The sequence below is a fragment of the Myotis myotis genome, unplaced genomic scaffold, assembly GCF_014108235.1.
Source record: "Myotis myotis isolate mMyoMyo1 unplaced genomic scaffold, mMyoMyo1.p scaffold_m19_p_25, whole genome shotgun sequence".
In the NCBI taxonomy this organism is placed as follows: Eukaryota; Metazoa; Chordata; class Mammalia; order Chiroptera; family Vespertilionidae; genus Myotis; species Myotis myotis.
In genome coordinates this window covers 4,179,628-4,196,953 of record NW_023416330.1, presented here as the reverse complement: position 1 = coordinate 4,196,953, position 17,326 = coordinate 4,179,628, and the positions used below count along the sequence as shown (strand labels likewise).

Genomic DNA, 17,326 nt, shown 5'->3' with positions numbered 1-17,326 from the left:
GCCAGAGGACTACAACCCCCAGCAGGCTGCGCTCAGGCTCTCTGCGGCACCGGCTGCCCGGGACTCGGGTTCCCCGGTGGAGGCAAACCCTGGACTTCAAGTCCCAGGAAGCATCACATATCCGCTTTCCGGGCGCCGGGGTAGCGCCGCGGCTCCCAGTGTGCTCCGCTCTAATTTCTTTCCGTGACCACCACCTTCTTTTGAAAGAGGCCTCTCCGGGGCGACACATTCCAGAGTGCAGCAGGGCTGGGGGTGGGGCGCTCTCTGAGGTTTGGGGTTTGGTGGCCTACATCCCGAGCCCAGGCGGTCCGGCTCTGACCGGGTCGATGGTGTCGAGGTCTCAACGGCCTCGGGGCCACCTCTGCACGGGTTCCCACTTCTCTCCAGGCCATCTGGTGAGCGCAGCGTTGATTGGGGAATGGCTCCCAGCCATCTCTTCCTGATGATGTCTTTACGGGGACCAGCTGACCCGAAGGCTGGGCCGAGAGGCAGGTGTGCCCCATTGGAAACTGGAATTAGCTTTCGCCGAAGACCCTTGTGTTCTCTGGGCCACCCGACTCCAGTCGCTCGCTTCCCCAGGCAAACCGGCTGGAGTCGTTCCCCGCCCCCCAACCCAGGCCAGTCTCCAGAGCCCGAGCCCAGCCAGGGTGTGGCCGAGGCTGGCAGGTTGGTTACCGCCCTCAACAGACAGACGCACAGACAGATGCAGCAGCCTTGACCGCATCCCGTACGGAGGTGATTATAGATGTGATCGCGCTGCTCTCATTGTCTCATGATTGCATTTCTGAGGGCTGTGAACCGACGAAATGGGGCCCAAACCGCACGTAGCGCAGGAACCCGAGTGGGTGCTAAACATGTATTAACTCGTTTACATCTGAACGTTTTGTGCGTTCACGATTCTGTGCTTCACCCAGGGGCAGACTATAGAAAAGAAGCGACAAGTATATTCCTTATCCGAAGAACTTATCATTTAGTGAGAAAACCAGAAGTGCACACAGATTTTTAAATGACAGGTGATGGCTATGAATTGGGTTCAAGGACGGAGGTCACCGCAGGGAATCTCTCCCCGGCAGAAGTCCCCGGCTTTGGGGAAGTCAAGTCCAGCTCAGGGTACCGGCTTTGGGGAAGTCAAGTCCAGCTCAGGGTACCGGGCATCCAACCTCCAGCCCGCAACACCCCTCTCGCCCTCCACCCCGCCACTCCCCCCCAGCCAAGATGGGGCTTTTGTGGAGGTGCTGGGGATTACTGGAGGGGAGGGGCGGCGGGCGCGAGAGATTCTTAGCCCGATACACTCCTATTTCAGCCTCTCGGTCCCGAATTTCCTTGTCATCTTCGTGCCTCCGTTTTCCTGCCTGGAATCCCCAGAGTGAGCGGGCTCCTTTCCGCCCAGCGGTGCCTCCAAGGGGCCAGACACGGCGTCCCCGCGGCACCCAAGCCCGGCGCGTGAGAGCCCGGGCGGCGGCCTTGCAGGAGAGCGGGGACCGCCTCCCGGACGCGGGGCTCCGGTGCCTGGCGGTGCCTGGCAGCGCGCTTCCGCTCGCGGGTCGGGGCCCCCGCTCCCCGCCTCCCATCCTCGCGCCGGGGCCGCGCACGGTGCGCCGGGGGGCGCGCACGCAGGGGGCTGGCCTGCCCGCGGCGCGGGGGAAAGTTGAGTTGGGAGAAGTTGGGAGCGGCGGGGGCGAGCCCCGAGGTGGGCACCGGAGAGCCGTCGGGAGCGCGCGAAGGCGTCGGAGCAGGGGGAGAGACCCCCAAGGCCCCCGGGGCACGAAGTCTAGAGCGAGCGGGTGAGCGAAGAGGGGGCGGCGGGGGAGGGCCCGGGCCGCGGGGGAAGGGAGGGGGAAGGAGGGGGAGCTCGGGACTCGGAGCCGGGAGGGAGTGGAAGTGGAGGAAAGGGCGGAGACTGGGGCGCGGGCGAGCGATGTCTGGGGAGAAGGATGGGGAGGCGAGGGGAGTGCTTGCTGGGCAGAAGCGGGATCGCGGCTCCGCTGCCTAGTTTCCTAAGGCGAGGGTGCCGCGCCCCCTGTCCCCGGGAGAGGGCAGTCCCGGGAGCGCCGCCGCCCCTCCTAATTCCCGGGCGGGCTTCACCCGACCCTCTTCCCTGCGACCCCTACTCTATCCTTTGGGCCTGTGCCCGGCACCCAGCCTGGGGGTTGCCCGGCGGCATCTCCCCCAGCCTCCGGGTTGGAGGAAGAGCCGAGAAGGGGGTAGGGGTGGCGGGTCAGGTGAGGACAAGGGGTCCGGTAGAAGAGGGAGCCGCTGGGTGGGGATGGAAAAGACGAGCCCCGAGAGCTGGACCTGACTCCTGGGGGGCTGGCTCGTCTGGGCGGGGAACTCCGCACTGGTTGTGGGGGACGGTGCAGCCTGAGATGCAGGGTCCACTTTATCCTTCTCCCTCCGCCCCCCACCCCAGCCAATCCCACTCGGAAGAGCTGTGGAATGTGCGAATTCACGTGGTTAATGCCCCAAGTGGGGTCCGGGGTGCTAATCCCCTGGGTCGGGGGAAGATGCTAATCCTCCGGGCCGGTCAGGGCTGGTCCCGGAATGTGTCCCTACCTCGGATTATCGGCACCGGTGCTCCGGACAGAAGCTGCTTTGTGTTCTAGGATGTCGGGGGAGGGGGCGGAGGGGGGCTAGGGGAGGAGGGAGGATGGAGGAGCATTGTGAGGGCACAGCCTGGAGGTGAGAGTGGGGCGCCTGCATGTGCTCAAAACACTCCACAGGCTTCTCAGACCAGGGCCGGGTGTCCCCCCTCCCCGCTCCTCTCCCCTGCACCAGACGTGTCCTGGCTAAAGGCCTGTTGGGGGAGGTGAAGGGAGCCGTCAGCTGAGTTGAGTGCTTGCCAGGAATGTGTCGCTTCAGGCACCCCATTCTGGACTGACACCCCCCTCAGACATATATTGTTGGACCCTCCACTGGCCTGTCTTACCTCGGAGGTAGCCCTAAGTTGGGCAACCCTGAGTCCCCCCAACCACACAGTGGGGAGTTTCAGTACTTTTGCCCCCCTGTGAGTCCCCCACTTGTGAATGGGTACCCCGATTCCCACCGGTCAGGTTCCCTAATTGCAGCTCTCCCCGCCCCCACCACACACAGTGTTCTCCCAGACACCCCTATAGTCACAGTCAGGAGGGCGTCAGCCCTGCCACTCAGATTTTCCTGGCTGGAGGGGAAGGGAGCGATCAGGACTGCCCTTCAAGGCAGAACCTCAGGGCTCGGTGCCCACCTCCTCCAAGTTCACGTGCCCTTCCCCCAGTATAAAACCCGGCCTGGTCTGTGCCTGTCCGCCCTCCCTCCCACTGAGTGAGTGGAGTGGGGCTCCTGCCCCTCCCCCAGGGGGCCTGCATCCCTCCGGCCTGGCTTTCGTCGGGGAGGGGCAGTCTGCTCTCCTTCCCTGCCCTGGGCTGTCTCCTGACCCCCTGCTTGTCTGTTTGGACTCTCTCCAGAGCTGTTTCTCCCCCTTCCTTCCTCCCCACGTTCCTGCTCCATGGGGCATCTCACTCTCCAGCACACCCTCCCTGGTCTCAGTCCACCTCCGCATGCCACCTCGAGGTCACTGCTCCCGCTTCTGGCTCAGCCTGTCCTTTCCCTCCCCCTCCTCGCCCCCCTCCCCCCCACGTCTCTAATGCTTTCTCTCCAGGTCTGGGCCTTGACTCCCTTCTCACCGCCCCCCAACCCTTACTTTTTTTGCAGCCTCTCCCGCCTCTGCTTTCTACCCTAACTCCTCCTTTAGTCTCTTGGCCCTTTGTGGTCCCAGTCCTCACCCATCTTTCTCTTTGTTCTTCTCCTTTCTGCCTATAAATAACTCTTCTCTTTGCTCTCACCGCCTCTAAGGGCCACTCGGAGGCCCTTAGTGACCTGGGAGGATCTTGCACAGCTGGGAGACTCCTCGAAGCCCGGCAGCGGGAAGCCGGCATCCTGTCCTGCCTGGGCTGGGCCAAGGGCTGTCGCCCCACGAGGTGACCGGTCCTTTCCCCTGTCCAGGTTATGCCGCCACCTTGTTGCCCTGAAAGCCGCAGCGACAGCGAAAAGGGCTAAGATTTGGCCATGAGCAGCGCCCCCAGGCGCCCCACCTCGGGCGCAGATTCTTTCCGAACTGTGAGTATTGCCAGCTGAGTTGGCCACCGCACTGTCTCTCCTCCGGCCACAGGAGCTCCTCCTGAGGCTTCCATTGCGTGTGTGTGTGCGTGTGTGTGTGCGTGTGTGTGTGCGTGTGTGCGTGTGCGTGTGCGTGTGCGTGTGCGTGTGTGTGTGTGTGTACACACGTACGTGCATGTGCGCGCAGAGGCTTGGGAGTGAGGGGAGCCTGTAATGGGTTCCCAAGGGGTGCTAGGGGTCTGAGGTGGGTAGTGGTTGGGGGGCATCAGCAGGCCTCCAGACCTGGGGAGGGCGTTGAGGCTGTTTTACTGAAGACCTCGATGGTAGCCTAAGTGAGAGAGAAACGGACGCCGGTGCCCAGCCCCACACGGGCCTTGGAGAGCAGCAGTCTGTGCTCAGTGGTTCTGGGCGGAGCTCACTAGCAGTGACCGCCCAGGCCCCGCCCCAGCCCCACATGCCACCCAAGGCCCCGCCTCGACCCCACGTGGTCCCCACCCCACGTGGCCCTCCCGATTTTCCTGGGAAGTGTAATGATTAACCCCGAGTGCTATAATCAGCCCGTTATTGGTCACTTTGGCCCAGTGGACACGTGACTGAGAAGGGGCGCGGGCAGGTCCCTTCCCCCCTCCTTCCCAAGTTCACCCCTGCCCGGCGATGGACTTCCTCCTGCGCCCTCAGGTGCGAGGGATTCAAGACCCCCCCTCCCTCACCCCGCTAGCTCCATGCCCTCACTCGCTTCAGCACCTCCCCCTGCCTTCCTCTCCGCAGCGTGCCAACTGTGGTGTGTGTGTGTGTGTGTGTGTGTGTGTGTGTGTGTGTGTGTGTGTGTGTGTGTTGGGGGCGGGAGGGGGGGGAGCGCCTGGGAATTGCAGGGCTAGAGCTGCAGAGATGGGCTGGGGAGAAGCAGCCCCCTGACCCCTTCCTCCTCTTGAATCCAATGTCCCTGCTACCCCTGCTGCTCCTGTCCTCACCTCGGAGTCTCCCCAAGACCCTCCCTTCTTCCCAGCTGCCTCCCCTTGCTCTTCCTTGCTCTAGCCGCGCTAGCAGCCCCGTGGAGGGGACTCCATACCCTGCCCTTTGAGATCTTGATGCCCTTCACGTCCAGGAGCTCTTGAGCAAATATTTGGCGCGCTGGGAGCTGAGACCGGCAGGGGGTGGGTGGGGGGCTGGACCAAGGCGGCAGACTAGGCCGTTAGCTAGTCTCTAAAAGCGCCAGCTCTTGGAAGCGCCTGGCCACTGGGCCACTGGCCACCGCAGTCCTGCTGCTCCTCTCCTGCAGTATGACTCAGGTGGTGGGAGTGGGGGTGGGGTGAGAGGCGGGGCCGGGAGCAGTGGAGGGACCCCAGGGAATGCAGCTGTGGTGTGGGGGGTGGGGGGGCTTCCCTGATGAGGTGAAGCTATGTTCCTGTCCAGGGGCTTGGTTTCAGTTTGACTCAGACCCGAGTCCAGGTCAGTTAGCTTAGGTGCTTCCAGAAATTACTTTTCAGGCTCAGCAGCTGCCTCCGTCCAGAGGGAGTGTGTTTACCGCCAGCCACGTGAGCTGCAGGTTTACATCCCCTGCCAGGGGCTGCACACACAGGGTTTCTGTTGAGACTTTCAGAGCAGACCCTTCCTGCTGCCCTAACTGCCGGATGGGCACAGCCAGGGTCCAGATAGCCTGGAACTAGCGGGTAGGCTGCTGGGGGGCAGGTCTGAGTCCCCAGCATTTTTTTTTTTATTGATTTCAGAGAGGAAGGGAGAAGGAGAGATAGAAACATCAGTGTGAGAGAGAATCATTGCTGGGCTACTTCCTGCATGCCTCCCACTGCAGATCAAGCCCCCAACCCAGGCATGTGTCCTGGAATCCAATATACCCTAAGACCATGGCCAGGGTACTGGGGATTACTTCAGTCCGCAGGCCGATGCTCTGTCCACTGAGCAAAACCAGCTAGGGCCATCCCTAGCATTTGAGAGGACGGGTACTAGATCCCCAGCACTGGGCAGGGTAGGGTTCGGTGTGCGCTCCTGGTGAGCCCCTGTGTCTTCTCTCTATCCCTTCCTCCTCGCAGCCAGAGCCAGAGAGCTTGGGTCCTGCCGTGCCTGGCTTCCCTGAGCAGGAGGAAGATGAACTTCACCGCACCCTGGGCGTGGAGCGCTTTGAGGAGATCCTTCTGGAGACAGGGTCTCGAGGAGGGGAGGAGCCAGGCCGCTGCTATGGGGAGGAAGACTTTGAATGTGAGGGGATACCCTGAGGAGGGGGTGGGGGCCCTCTGGCCTGACTGCCCACAAAGAAAGGGGCAGGGGCCTAGCGGGAGGGGCCGGGGCTGGGGCCAGGATGGCAGGGGAGTGAGGCTGTGCCCGGCAGCCAGGTCTCATTCTCCCTGCAGACCACCGTCAGTCCTCCCACCACATCCATCACCCACTGTCCACCCACCTGCCTCCGGACACCCGCCGCCGCAAGACACCCCAGGGCCCCGGACGGAAGCCTCGAAGGCGACCTGGAGCCTCCCCCACTGGGGAGACCCCTACCATTGAGGAGGGAGAGGAAGATGAGGATGAGGCCAGTGAGGCCGAGGGGGCCCGGGCACTCACCCAGCCGTCCCCTGCCTCCACACCCTCTTCCGTGCAGGTGAGTGGGAGCAGGACCCGGGAGGGTGTCTGTGGGGTCTCCAGCCTGGCCCTCTGCCTACATGGGTCCCTTTTCCAGTTCTTTCTCCAGGAGGATGAAGGCGCTGATCGGAAGGCAGAAAGGACCAGTCCCTCTCCCCCTCCGCCACTGCCCCACCAGGAGGCAGCTCCCCAGGCCAGCAAAGGGGCCCAGACGGGGTAAGTGTCCCCAAACAGAGAACTTCCCTGCTTTTGTCCGCGAGGTGACTGAGAAAAGAAGCAGAGGCTTGGGGTCATCAGACTGGGGTTTACATCTCAGTTCTGGTTCTCACTAGCTATTTGGGCGAGTAACCTCTCTAAGCCCGTTTCTCCATCTGTAAACCAACAATCATAGACCCTTTCTCGAAAGGTGGGTGTAGGGATTAAGGGGTGGTGTGAGTTAGGGTGTAGCCTGGGACGGAACAGATGTGTAGTCTGAGCTGCCTCCCCCGCCCCCCACCAGCCCCACGCCCCAGGCTTCATCAAGCTCTGGGTCAGGGACTGGTCTGATGACTTCCAAGCACCCCTGGGGCCCTAAGGACGTAAGAGAAGTAGGAGAACCCCTTTTGCACTTGGGGAGCTGCCAGTCTACCTTGGTCATCATCTCAGGAAATGGCACCAGAACAAGTTACTATGCCAAACGGCCTGGTTCAGGCACGGCGTCAGCAACAGCAGGTGATTGGAGTTTGCGGGTGTTGGCCAGAGAAGGCTGCCTGGAGGAAATCACTTTGAATGAGTTCTCAAGGTCGCTACTATCAGGGACCTGTTGTTTTCTGGGTGCCAGGCAGCATGAAGGGCTGCGGGGAAGTGAAGGGCACGGTGCCCCTCCAGGGTGTGCACAGGCTCGTTGTGCAGGTAGTGCTGGGTCCCCAGCTGGGTCTCACTGTAGGCACTGGCCTGTGGGCAGCGGGTGGCCAGTGGGAGGTGGGGGAGCCTGAGAGAAGCCTGGCATTGCAGACGGGTCAGATTGTGAGCAAGGGTGCGAACAGAGCCCAGGGGACTGAGCGAGGGCATGGGCAGAGGAAGCCTGGTGGTGCAGGGTCCTGGTCCTGGTCTGGATGCGGTGGGAAGCACTAGGTACCGGGCAGTGGTTGAGAAACCATCACTGGCAGTGGCAGAGAGCAGAAGTTGGAGTGTGGACGGGATAAGGAGTGATATCTTCCTCATGACTACAGGGGCTGTCTGAGGTCTCAAAGCTCATCTCCATATACTTTACCCCATGTGGTCAGAAACTTGCGACCCTGGGACCCTCTGGGGTCCATGGTTAGGGAAGTGCCTGGGAGGGCGGAGGGAACCAGCACTGTTCCGAGTGGTGGCTTCAGACGACCCCTCCCCACACCACAGGAGTTGCCTCAGCTCAGTTTTGCTGCTCAGGACTTTGTTCTCAGGTAGCTGATGTGATTGTTCAGGGCAGAGCCAGTAGAGGGGAGGGCCGCACAAATCTAGTCTGCTTCCAGAATCCTCCATCTTTCACAACTGCACGCCCTAGAGTAGGGCGCTCGGAGGGTGGGGTCCTCCTGCCTGCTCCTGGCTGAGGGGAGGGGGCCTGGCCTTCCCTGTCTCATGGCCGCTCTGTCTGTCCAGAGCCGTGGCGGAAGAGGTGGTGGCAGTGGCCAGCGGCACAGCAGGAGGTGACGATGGAGGTGCCTCAGGGCGCCCCTTGACCAAAGCGCAGCCTGGGCACCGCAGCTACAACCTGCAGGAAAGGAGGCGCATCGGAAGCATGACAGGGGCCGAGCAGGCACTGCTGCCCCGGGTCCCCACGGATGAGAGCGAGGCCCAGACCCTGGCCACGGCTGACCTAGACCTCATGAAGAGTGAGTGCTGGGCCTGGGCCAAGCCCAGTGCTCGTGGGAACAGGGTTAAGAGAAAGGGGGAGCCTGATCCTGCCCTTCTGCCCCCCAGGTCACCGGTTTGAGGATGTTCCTGGGGTTCGGCGACACTTGGTACGGAAGAATGCCAAAGGGTCCGGGCAGAGTGGCCGGGAAGGACGTGAGCCCGGCCCCACTCCTCGGGGCCGGCCCCGGGCCCCCCACAAGCCCCATGAGGTCAGGTTCTCCGCATCACGCGCGTCCTTCCTCTCCTCACCGCCCCTCCCCCTGCCTCTCGGACCAGCAGTGATCGCCCCCAGCCCGGCCCACCCGCCGTGGTGGGGACATTTCCTCCCACACTGTTCGTGCCTGTCATGGCCCCTCTCTGGCAGTGAGGTGTCTGTGGGCCCTTTGGACTAGAGATAGCTCTGCAGAGCCTTGAACTTCATTTTCCAGAATCCAGTTACCTCTGACTCATTGATCCTCCCACAACCTGTAAAGACGATGGCCCAGGTGGCGTCAGCCATAAACCAGGGCAGTGATTGGCCAAGGTCACTCAGTGACTTTGTGATGCTGCCCCTCTTAGACTCCAAGGCTGTGGTCCTGAACCCTGACCCTCCCAGTGGATTTTTTAAACCGTTTTATTGAGATCTAATAGACATACAGTAAAGTGAACGCGGGCTAAGTGCTCAGTGGCTTTGTGCACATACACAGCTGGCTCATTCCACGAGACATGGAACATTTCCTGCACACGGCGGGTTGCTTCACGTCTCCTCCCGCCAGCACCCTCAGAGGCGACTGCTCTTTTGTTATTAGTTTTCCAGTTCTTGAATGCATATAAATGGAATCATACACAGTTGTGTGTGTGTGTGTGTGTGTGTGTGTGTGTGTGTGTGCGTGTGTGTTTGTGGCGACTATTCACCAAGTACTTACCGTGAGTTGTGTCCTATGCTCAGTGTTTTGTCTGCTTTTTCTTTTAATCCCCCTAAAGGCCCTTTGAGGTGGGTGGTATTGCTCCCATTTTACAGATGAGGGAAAGAAAGTCTCCGATTGGATAGGAACTCACTAAGACTCCGTGCCTATTGCCCTGTGCTATCCAGAGTCACACGCACCCATCTCGACACTGTCGGTTTGAGAGCAGCCCCTGGAACCCCAGTGGCTCTGACCCTGCCGTGCCCTCTCGTCTCATCTCCAGGTTTTTGTGGAGCTGAACGAATTGCTGCTGGACAAGAACCAGGAGCCGCAGTGGCGGGAGACGGCGCGCTGGATCAAGTTTGAAGAGGACGTGGAGGAGGAGACTGAGCGCTGGGGCAAGCCCCACGTGGCCTCCCTGTCCTTCCGCAGCCTCCTGGAGCTCCGCCGGACCCTGGCCCACGGTACCTGCTCTGCCCTGCTCCCTGCTGTCCTCGCCCAGGACACACCCGCCCCCCTCAGGCCAGTTCTCTGAGAACCACATGGCCAAACGGCCCCACGTCTGTCTTGAGCCACATGATCGATGTCAGCGGAGCCCGGAGGAAGCCTCCTCCCAGATGTCACTCAGCCTGCCCTTCCTCAGGATCACCTTGCCGTGGGTGACTGCAGGATTGACTCCCCTCTCTTATCTTGTCTAAGTGACATTTTCTTTTTCTTTTTTAAAATATTTTTATTGATTTCAGAAAGGAAGGGAGAGGGAGAAATAGAAACATCAATGATGAGAGAGAATCATTGATTGGCTGCCTCCTGCACGCCCCCCACTCGGGATGGAGCCCGCAACCCGGGCATGTGCCTTTGACCGGAATCGAACTCGGGACCCTTCCATCCGCAGGCTCTGTCCACTGAGCTAAACCAGCCAGGGCTCTAAGGGGCTCTTTCCAATAACCGAAGCTGGTATGTTTCGGGTGCTAACATGGTTTTCCACAGGTTTGATGGAACACTTTCTAAAATGATCCAACCTGTAGGACGGTGTAAACCCTGACTTACAGGGCACAGACGCAGCCTCTGGAGCTCTGCGGCTGCCGTTTCTGCTCTTTGCTTGTTTCCTCCCTCCCCCTGGGAGAGCACGCTCAGCTACTGTCAGGAGGCCCAGTTCTAAGCACTGAGGACCGAGAAACCTGCTGTTAGAACTGTTTCCAAACGAGGAGTAAAGAGGCTGTCCGAGGCCTGCGGCGCTTTATCGCTAGGCCTAGCGATCTCCGCTGTGGCTGCGCAGAGGCTTTTGGTTCTGTTTGTTCTTTAGTTCTGTGTTCTGACAGTTGACCTTGACAGAAAAATGACCTGGAGACTTTTAAAAGGACTTCCACTGCCTTGCCCAGCTGGTGTGCTCAGTGGTTTGATTCCTGGTCAAGGGCTCGGTCCCCAGTAGGGGGCGTGCGGGAGGCAGCCGATCAATGATTCTCTCTCATCATTGATGCTTCTATCCCTCTCTCCCTCTCCCTTCCTCTCTGAAATCAATAAAAATATATTTAAAAGCACTTTCACTGCTGTATGAAATGGCAGCTCAGAGGAGTGACCTGTCGGGGAGGTCTAGTAAGTGCCTGTGAGCAGCTGCTGGATGAGGGGGTGCTGAGGAGCGGTGGAGGGGTCGTCTTCAGATGGGGCAAGGTCAGAGCTGTGCTGTGGTGCTCAGAGGGCAGAGCGAGGACCTGGAGTGGATGCGGGGTGGCAGCGTGCGGCTCACTGCGGGAGGAACTTTCTCACAGTCAGGAGCTGTTGAGCCGGCGTGGGTGACTGGGGCCCCCGGGGAGTCCGCCTGCGTCCATGGAGGGGTGCCTGGGCAGTTTGTGGCCCAGGTTCCCACTCTGATAGCTGGGGTTCCGAGGCCTCTGCTGAGCCCCACAACATTCCTGGGGGGAGGGGGATAGGAAGGAACAGGTCAGAAAGGCAACGAGACTGGGGCCTCAAGCCCTGCTCACTGTCCCCTGAGCGGCCCTCACCTGGCTGCGCCCTCCTCCCCGGCTCTCCCCCAGCCCGACACTTTCTTGCCTGAGGGTCCCCCTAAATCATCCTTCTTCCAGGGGCTGTGCTCTTGGACCTGGACCAGCAGACCCTGCCGGGGGTGGCCCACCAGGTGGTGGAGCAGATGGTCATCTCTGACCAGATCCAGGCCGAGGACAGAGCCAACGTGCTGCGGGCCCTGCTGCTGAAACACAGGTGAGGCCCCGCCCACTGCACCCTGCCGCGGCCCCCAGCCCCTGTTGTCGCGCTTCTTACCCACCGCGCTCTGCCCCACCAGCCACCCAAGTGATGAGAAGGAATTCTCCTTCCCCCGAAACATCTCGGCCGGCTCCCTGGGCTCCCTGCTGGGGCATCACCACGGCCAGGGCGCCGAGAGTGACCCCCATGTCACCGAGCCGCTCATTGGAGGTGTCCCCGAGACCAGGCTGGAGGTGGAGCGAGAGGTGAGTGTGCCCTGCCTGGGTCGGGTCTGGCCAGCACCGCTGGCTGCAGGGCTGCCAGCAGGCTGGGCTGAACTCCGCTCTGCGTCCCCAGCGTGAGCTCCCGCCTCCAGCCCCCTCGGCCGGCATCACTCGCTCTAAGTCCAAGCACGAGCTGAAGCTGCTGGAGAAGATCCCCGAGAATGCTGAGGCTACAGTGGTCCTTGTGGGTAAGTGGGGGTGGGCGCCCTGGCAGCAGGCCCGCCTCAGTGCTGCCCCTGGGTTTGGGGCTGGGAGGTGGCCTGCGCCCTGCTCTTGCCCACGATGGCCCTGTGCCCCCAGGCTGCGTGGAGTTCCTCTCCCGGCCCACCATGGCCTTCGTGCGGCTGCGGGAGGCAGTGGAGCTGGACGCGGTGCTGGAGGTGCCTGTGCCCGTGCGTTTCCTCTTCCTGCTGCTGGGCCCGAGCAGCGCCAACATGGACTACCATGAGATCGGCCGCTCCATCTCCACCCTCATGTCCGACAAGGTCAGCCCCAGCCCAGAGCCCAGCCCTGCCCCAGGCCCCTGGCCCTTGTCCGGTGCCCTCACCAGCCCCCGTCCTGCATTGGCAGCAATTCCACGAGGCAGCCTACCTGGCAGACGAACGGGAGGACCTGCTAACTGCCATCAACGCCTTCCTGGACTGCAGTGTGGTGCTGCCGCCCTCCGAAGTGCAGGGCGAGGAGCTGCTGCGATCCGTCGCTCACTTCCAGCGCCAAATGCTCAAGAAGCGGGAGGAGCAGGGCCGGCTGCTGCCCCCGGGGGCTGGCCTGGAGCCCAAGTCTGCCCAAGATAAGGGTACGGGCCAGTGCAGGCTGGGGCTGCCCGGGGCAGGAGTTGGGTGGTCTGTGCCTTTGCGGAGGGGAGCGGGGCGGGCGGGGGCTGCGGCAGGCACCCTGATGGAGGCCTGGGTTGCAGCGCTCCTGCAGATGGTAGAGGCGACAGACACAGTGGAAGATGATCCCCTTCGGCGGACAGGCCGTCCCTTCGGGGGGCTGATCCGGGATGTGCGGCGCCGCTATCCCCACTACCTGAGTGACTTCCGGGATGCACTCGACCCCCAGTGCCTGGCTGCGGTCATCTTCATTTACTTTGCAGCCCTGTCTCCTGCCATCACCTTCGGGGGCCTGCTGGGTAAGGAGAGGCTTCCGGTGGGGGTGGGGAGCACACAGGGCTGGGCTGCCAGCCCCTGAGCAGGTTCCTGCCGCCCCAGGAGAGAAGACGCAGGACCTGATCGGGGTGTCGGAGCTGATCATGTCCACCGCGATCCAGGGCGTGATCTTCTGCCTGCTGGGCGCCCAGCCGCTGCTGGTGATCGGCTTCTCGGGGCCCCTGCTGGTCTTTGAGGAGGCCTTCTTCTCGGTGAGGGCCCACAGGCCACGGGGGTGCTCCTCTTTCCAGAACAGGCCCAGCCAGTTAGCCCCGGGCTCTGGACCTGACTGGGCCTATCCCCTCCCTGCCCCGCAGTTCTGCAAGAGCAACGACCTGGAGTACCTTGTGGGCCGCGTGTGGATCGGCTTCTGGCTGGTGCTTCTGGCCCTGCTCATGGTGGCCCTGGAGGGGAGCTTCCTGGTGCGTTTCGTCTCCCGTTTCACCCAGGAGATCTTTGCCTTCCTCATCTCCCTCATCTTCATCTACGAGACCTTCTACAAGTTGGTTAAGGTGGGCGAGGCCTCGGGACTGGAGGGAGCCGGGGTTGTCTGTGCCTCTCTGTTCTCTCTCCTGGGTGTGAGGCCAGGCTGGCTCGGAGATCCCCGGCCACAGTCCATCGGGCCCACCGAGTGTGCGCTGGTTTTTCCCCTTACCTCCCCACAAGTCCTGCCAGGTCATCAATACACACCCCGGCTTGAGATCAATCTGAAAAACATTGTTAATAACAAAGTAATCACTTTTGTTAAAGTGGCAAACAACCCAGAAATGCAGACAGGAAAAAGCCCCTGAGAGGACAGACGGTCACAGTCACACTTCAGACCCGAGTCTGTGACAGGCTCAGTCCTGCGCTCCACATCCTGCTCCTCCCGGCCTGGGTGGAGCCACACTCCCGCTCCTTCCCAGTTAGAGCAGCCTCCCAGGCCTCAGGTTCCTGTGCGCACATCTGGTCTTCTGAGTTATTTTCTTGCTAATAGTTTTTGTTGTTGTTGTTGTTGTTGTTAATCCTCACCCGAGGATATTTTTCCATTGATTTTTCAGAGAGTGGCAGGGAAGGGGAGACAGAGAAAGAAATGTTGATGTGAAAGAGACACATCTATTGGTTGCCTCCCGCACGTGCCCCCTACTGAGGCTGGGGATTGAGCCTACAACCAGGTATATGCCCTTGACCCAATCAAACCCAAGATCCTGCCCTAACTGGTTTGGCTCAGTGGATAGAGCGTTGGCCTGTGGACTGAAGGGTCCCAGGTTCAATTCCGATCAAGGGCATGTACCTCAGTTGTGGGCACATCCCCAGGAGGGGGTGTGCAGGAGGCAGCTGATCGCCGTTTCTCTCTCATCATTGATGTTTCTAACTCTCTATCCCTCTCCCTTCCTCTCTGAAATTAATAAAGAAATATTAAAAAAAAAAACCGAGATCCTTCAGTCCTTGGGCCAATGCTCTAACCACTGAGCATCCGGCGAGGGCTGGGATATTTTCTGAATCAACAAGGAAAGCTCCTGAGGGCAGGCTGGCCATCCTGCCCACTTGTCTTGTTCAGCATATAGCTGAGCCCGGAAATCTTGCTGATGGAGCCCTTTGTCCTCTCCCCAGATCTTCCAGGAACACCCCCTCCATGGCTGTTCAGTCTCCAACAGCTCTGAAGTGGACAGCGGCGATAATACCACATGGACTGGGGCAGGGGCCACGCTGGGGCCAGGGAATGGGAGCTCGGCCCAGCCCTCTGGGCAGGAGAGGCCCCGGGGCCAGCCCAACACAGCCCTGCTGTCGCTGGTGCTCATGGCCGGCACCTTCTTCATTGCCTTCTTCCTGCGAAAATTCAAGAACAGCCGGTTCTTCCCTGGCCGGGTGTGTGGGCCGGAGGCCTGATGGAGGCGGGGGCCGGGGGTCGGAGGGGGTGAGGAGGAGTCAGGTCTGCCCGGATCGGGGCAGGAGCCTCTGGTCTGAGCATGGCGCTTGCCCACAGGTACGGCGGGTGATTGGGGACTTTGGGGTGCCCATCGCGATCCTCATCATGGTGCTTGTGGATTACAGTATCGAGGACACCTACACCCAGGTGAGGCAGTGCGCACAGTGAGAACGTGCTGCCTGGCACGGGGCTCTGGATGTTGCCCTGCAGTCCCCAACCCCAGAGCCGTCTCCTCAGGGGCAGACGGGCCCTTTCCATGGCACATCTCAGGGCTCAGCCTGCCTGTGCCGCCCAAGGCTCTCGCACCAAGCTCACCAGCCCCACCTCTGTCCTGCAGAAGCTGAGCGTGCCCAGTGGATTCTCGGTGACGGCCCCGGAAAAGCGGGGCTGGGTCATCAACCCCCTGGGCGTGAACAGTGCCTTCCCCGTGTGGATGATGGTGGCCAGCCTGCTGCCCGCGATCCTGGTCTTCATCCTCATCTTCATGGAGACGCAAATCACCACGTGCGTGGTCCTCGCCAGGGGGGTGGTGTGTGGATGGGCCAGAGCCCTGGCTTGGGGCTGACGGGTGGGGGAACCCAGGCTGCCAAGCTGGAGTTGATTTTGTAGCTGGAGTTGATTTTGTAGATGGAGTTGATTTTGTAGATGGAGGTGATTCTGTAGAGGGAGCTGATTCTGTAGAGGGAGCTGATTCTGTAGAGGGAGCTGATTCTGTAGAGGGAGCTGATTCTGTAGAGGGAGCTGATTCTGTAGAGGGAGTTGGTTTTGTAGAGGGAGTTGGTTTTGTAGATGGCAGACCCAGCTGCTGTGGGCTGGCACGGCCCGTCCAGGCTGGAGCTGTCCTAGAGGCCGGGGGCATGCAGAAAGGGCTCAGTTCCGTGATGGAACGCTCACTTGGACGGAATGGGTGGGGACCACCAGCTTCCAAAAGCAGAGGCTCAGGAAAGACCCTGCCTGTTGAGCTGGCCCCAGGTTCAGTGATCGCCCGTCCCACTCAGGCTGATCATCTCCAAGAAGGAGCGCATGCTGCAGAAGGGCTCCGGCTTCCACCTGGACCTGCTGCTCATCGTGGCCATGGGCGGCATCTGTGCTGTCTTCGGCCTGCCCTGGTTGGCTGCTGCCACCGTCCGCTCTGTCACTCATGCCAACGCACTGACCGTCATGAGCAAGGCTGTGGCTCCCGGGGACAAGCCCAAGATCCAAGAGGTCAAGGAGCAACGGGTGACAGGGCTGCTAGTTGCCCTGCTTGTGGGTATGTTCACCTCTTTCCCTGCCTGTCCTGGAGGGGCCCCGGGTGCACTGAGGATGTGGAACCCTGGGGACCACTGTTTCTCCCCTCCTCCCAGGCCTCTCCATGGTCATCGGGGACCTACTCCGGCAGATACCCCTGGCCGTGCTCTTCGGGATTTTCCTCTACATGGGAGTTACCTCCCTTAATGGGATCCAGTTCTATGAGCGGCTGCACCTGCTGCTCATGCCGCCCAAACACCACCCAGATGTCACCTATGTGAAGAAGGTGAGACCCCACTCAGAGGGCTGCATGGGTCACCCTCCAGCCCCCCATCTGCCCACTTTGGCTAGCCACCATTCAGTCTGTGCAGACCAGGCTCTGGTGCGCACCCAAGAAGGCACTTCTGTCTTCACCCCTGTGGAGAGGAAAAGGGTCAGCCATCCTCTGGATGTGGCAGAAGCAGATGTCCCAGCAGGGACCAGGGCCCTCGGCTGGTAGAAGCCTGGGCTCACCCGTCTCATCCCACCCTGCCCACCCCCAGGTCCGGACCCTCCGGATGCACCTGTTCACAGCCCTGCAGCTGCTCTGCCTGGCCCTGCTCTGGGCCGTCATGTCCACAGCGGCCTCCCTGGCCTTCCCCTTCATCCTCATCCTCACAGTGCCTCTGCGCATGGTGGTGCTCACCCGCATCTTCACGGATCGAGAGATGAAATGTGTAAGGCTGCCTGCCCTCCTGCCCCAAGCCCCTTTTCTGGTCCCTGCCAAGGTCCTGGTTGGGGTCACCCCTCCTGACACCATCCTCCCCTACAGCTGGACGCCAATGAGGCAGAGCCCGTGTTCGATGAGCGGGAGGGTGTGGACGAGTACAATGAGATGCCCATGCCTGTGTAGCTGCTGCCGGGACGGACGATGGACAGAGGGAACAGGGGCCAGGGATGCTCTCCCATCCCCTTCCCTCCTCATTTTTATTTAAGTGATTAATTTAAAGTCCCCTTCCTCCCCTCCCCCCCGCAGTAAAGTGCTTCGGCCCCCACCTATCCTTGGCCTTTTGTCTCTGTATGAGGGGTGGGGGCATGGATGGAAAAGAAGTGGGGAAGACCCAGTCTGCTCCCCGT

The 17,326-nt window shown here is 61.1% G+C and overlaps 1 protein-coding gene across 4 annotated transcripts; it reads left to right on the top strand.

Annotated features, from left to right (window-relative positions):
* Positions 1 to 223: 223 nt before the first annotated feature.
* SLC4A2 (solute carrier family 4 member 2) lies at positions 224 to 17,248 on the top strand. Of its 4 annotated transcripts, none has more exons than XM_036356101.1 (23): positions 224 to 395; positions 3,979 to 4,092; positions 6,141 to 6,306; positions 6,459 to 6,700; positions 6,779 to 6,897; positions 8,302 to 8,534; positions 8,623 to 8,765; positions 9,724 to 9,904; positions 11,522 to 11,657; positions 11,740 to 11,905; positions 11,997 to 12,111; positions 12,224 to 12,408; positions 12,494 to 12,719; positions 12,840 to 13,055; positions 13,135 to 13,283; positions 13,389 to 13,583; positions 14,665 to 14,919; positions 15,038 to 15,127; positions 15,318 to 15,484; positions 15,979 to 16,232; positions 16,327 to 16,496; positions 16,753 to 16,926; positions 17,022 to 17,248. In XM_036356101.1, exons 2-23 carry the CDS (start codon positions 4,042 to 4,044, stop codon positions 17,100 to 17,102), a joined length of 3,714 nt encoding a protein of 1,237 aa, XP_036211994.1. In that variant the 5' UTR covers positions 224 to 395; positions 3,979 to 4,041; the 3' UTR covers positions 17,103 to 17,248. The 4 variants fall into 4 exon arrangements, with proteins under 4 accessions (XP_036211994.1, XP_036211993.1, XP_036211992.1 ...); XM_036356100.1 differs by lacking the exon at positions 224 to 395 and adding an exon at positions 441 to 735; XM_036356099.1 differs by lacking the exon at positions 224 to 395 and adding an exon at positions 1,604 to 1,784.
* Positions 17,249 to 17,326: the final 78 nt, after the last annotated feature.

Excerpts from the sequence above, each read along its gene's own strand:
- SLC4A2 (XM_036356101.1), top strand. The coding sequence starts at position 4,042 with ATGAGCAGCGCCCCCAGGCGCCCCACCTCGGGCGCAGATTCTTTCCGA. Across the intron at positions 4,093-6,140 it reads GCGCAGATTCTTTCCGAACT|CCAGAGCCAGAGAGCTTGGG; the intron begins GTGAGTATTGCC and ends TCCTCCTCGCAG. Across the intron at positions 8,766-9,723 it reads CCCCCCACAAGCCCCATGAG|GTTTTTGTGGAGCTGAACGA; the intron begins GTCAGGTTCTCC and ends TCTCATCTCCAG.